At 42.7% G+C, this 1,769-nt stretch overlaps 1 protein-coding gene across 1 annotated transcript in view; it reads left to right on the forward strand.

Moving 5' to 3' along the window:
* Nucleotides 1–1,769, forward strand: part of ADCY8 (adenylate cyclase 8) — a 241,109-nt gene that overhangs the window by 208,939 nt on the left and 30,401 nt on the right. The window contains exon 13 of the mRNA XM_007940545.2: nucleotides 222–300. Within this exon, the coding sequence (XP_007938736.1) occupies nucleotides 222–300 (79 nt within the window). The remainder of the gene's footprint in view (nucleotides 1–221; nucleotides 301–1,769) is intronic.

The raw sequence follows: 1,769 nt of genomic DNA on the forward strand, positions 1-1,769 counted from the left end.
CCAGCCTTCTGGTGAGCAGGCAAGTGCCTTAGGTGACTTTAGATATAACAAAATGGTGCCCAGTCCTGTGCCATCTTCATGGTCATTGAGGTGTTGGAAATATTTGTGTCTCCTTTTTTAATCCCACTCCTTTCTAAATCTCAGTTTCCTAACACATCTCCTTGAAGTTCATCCACAGTTGTTAGTAACCAACCCCCATTTTGCTTTTCTTCTTCCAACAGAGATTTCCTGGGGACTAAAGAGGCATCACTCCTGCTGATGGCCATGTTCCTCCTTGCTGTGTTCTACCACGGACAGCAGGTAGTCAAACATTTTGCTTTAGCTTTCCCCAGTTACCTGGCAGTATCTGCTGCCATAAAACTCACTGAAAGACCTCCCTGTTCTTTGTAACAGATGACTAGTGGCTGCTGGCAGTAAGTTGTGACTCCAAAGAAACCAATCCCTCCTAAAGGCCACCTGATGAGAAACTGCTATCTTAAAGTTCTTAGTGGCCATTTTTCTCAAAAGTGGATGGTCCTGTCCTTCGTTCTAGTCTGTCTTGGTGTGGAAACCCTGCTGAAACTGTCCACCACGCATGACCCTGCTGGTATTTGAAATACTGGTAGCATGGCTTCCAGAATCACAACAACATGGAAAGTACCACGGTACAACAGACAGACAGACATGTGGTGGCAAATCTGCTGCAGAAGACTTCTTTGAAGTGTCAAAGAGCAAAGATGTCACTCTGAAGACTAAGGGTGCACCTGAACCAAGCAATATTTTCAGTAGCCTCATATGCATGTGAAAGCTGGGCAATGAATAAGGAAGACCAAAGAAGAGTTGATGCATTTGAGTTGTGGTCATGGTAAAGAATACTGAATGAACCGTGGACTGCTAGAAGAATGAACAATTTGTCTTGAAAAAAGTACAGCTGAAATACTCTTTAGAAGCAAGAATGGCCAGATTTCATCTCACTTTGGTCATGTTCTGAGAAGGGACCAGTCCCCAGAAAAGGATATCATGCTTGGTACAGTTGAGGGTCAACGAAATGGATTTGACACATGGCTAAAGCAGTGGACTCAAGGGTGGCAAAGATTGTGAGGATGATGCAGAACCAGGCAGTGTTTTGTTCTGTTGTACATAGTGTCACTGAGTCAGAAATGACTTGAGAGCACCTAACAACAACAATGAAAACCTAAGCCAGAGATGATCTTGCAGGTAATGTGATTTTAACACTCACCTGTCAGTTTGTCACACTGTGGTGGCTTTTGTGTTGTTCTGAGGCTGAAGGCTATGCCACCAGTATTTCAAATACCAGCAGGGTCACTCATGATAGACAGGTTTTAGTGGAGCTTCCAGACTAAGACAGACTCAAAGGAAGGAAGGGGCCATCCGCTTCTCAAAGAATTGGCCATTGAAAACCTTATGAATAGCAATGAAACACTGATATAGTACTGGAAAACTTTATGAATAGCCCTGAAACATTGTGTGATATAGTGTCAGAAGATGACCCCTTCAGGTTGGAAGGTATTCAAAATACTACTGGAGAAGAGTTGTCTCCTCAAAGTAGATTCAACCTTAAAACCTGGATGGAGTAAAGCTTTTGGGACCTTCATTTGCTGATGGGGCATGACTCAAAATGGGGAGAAACAGCTGCAAACATCTATTAATAATCAGAACATGGAATGTGTGAACTATGAATCTAGCAAAAATGGGAGTTGTCAAAAATGAAATGGAATGCATAAAGACTGATATCCTAGGCATTAGTGAGCTAAAATGGACTGGTTTTG

This window comes from Orycteropus afer, unplaced genomic scaffold, assembly GCF_000298275.1.
Source record: "Orycteropus afer afer isolate SDZICR_OR568_19922 unplaced genomic scaffold, OryAfe1.0 scaffold00069, whole genome shotgun sequence".
Classification (NCBI taxonomy): Eukaryota; Metazoa; Chordata; class Mammalia; order Tubulidentata; family Orycteropodidae; genus Orycteropus; species Orycteropus afer.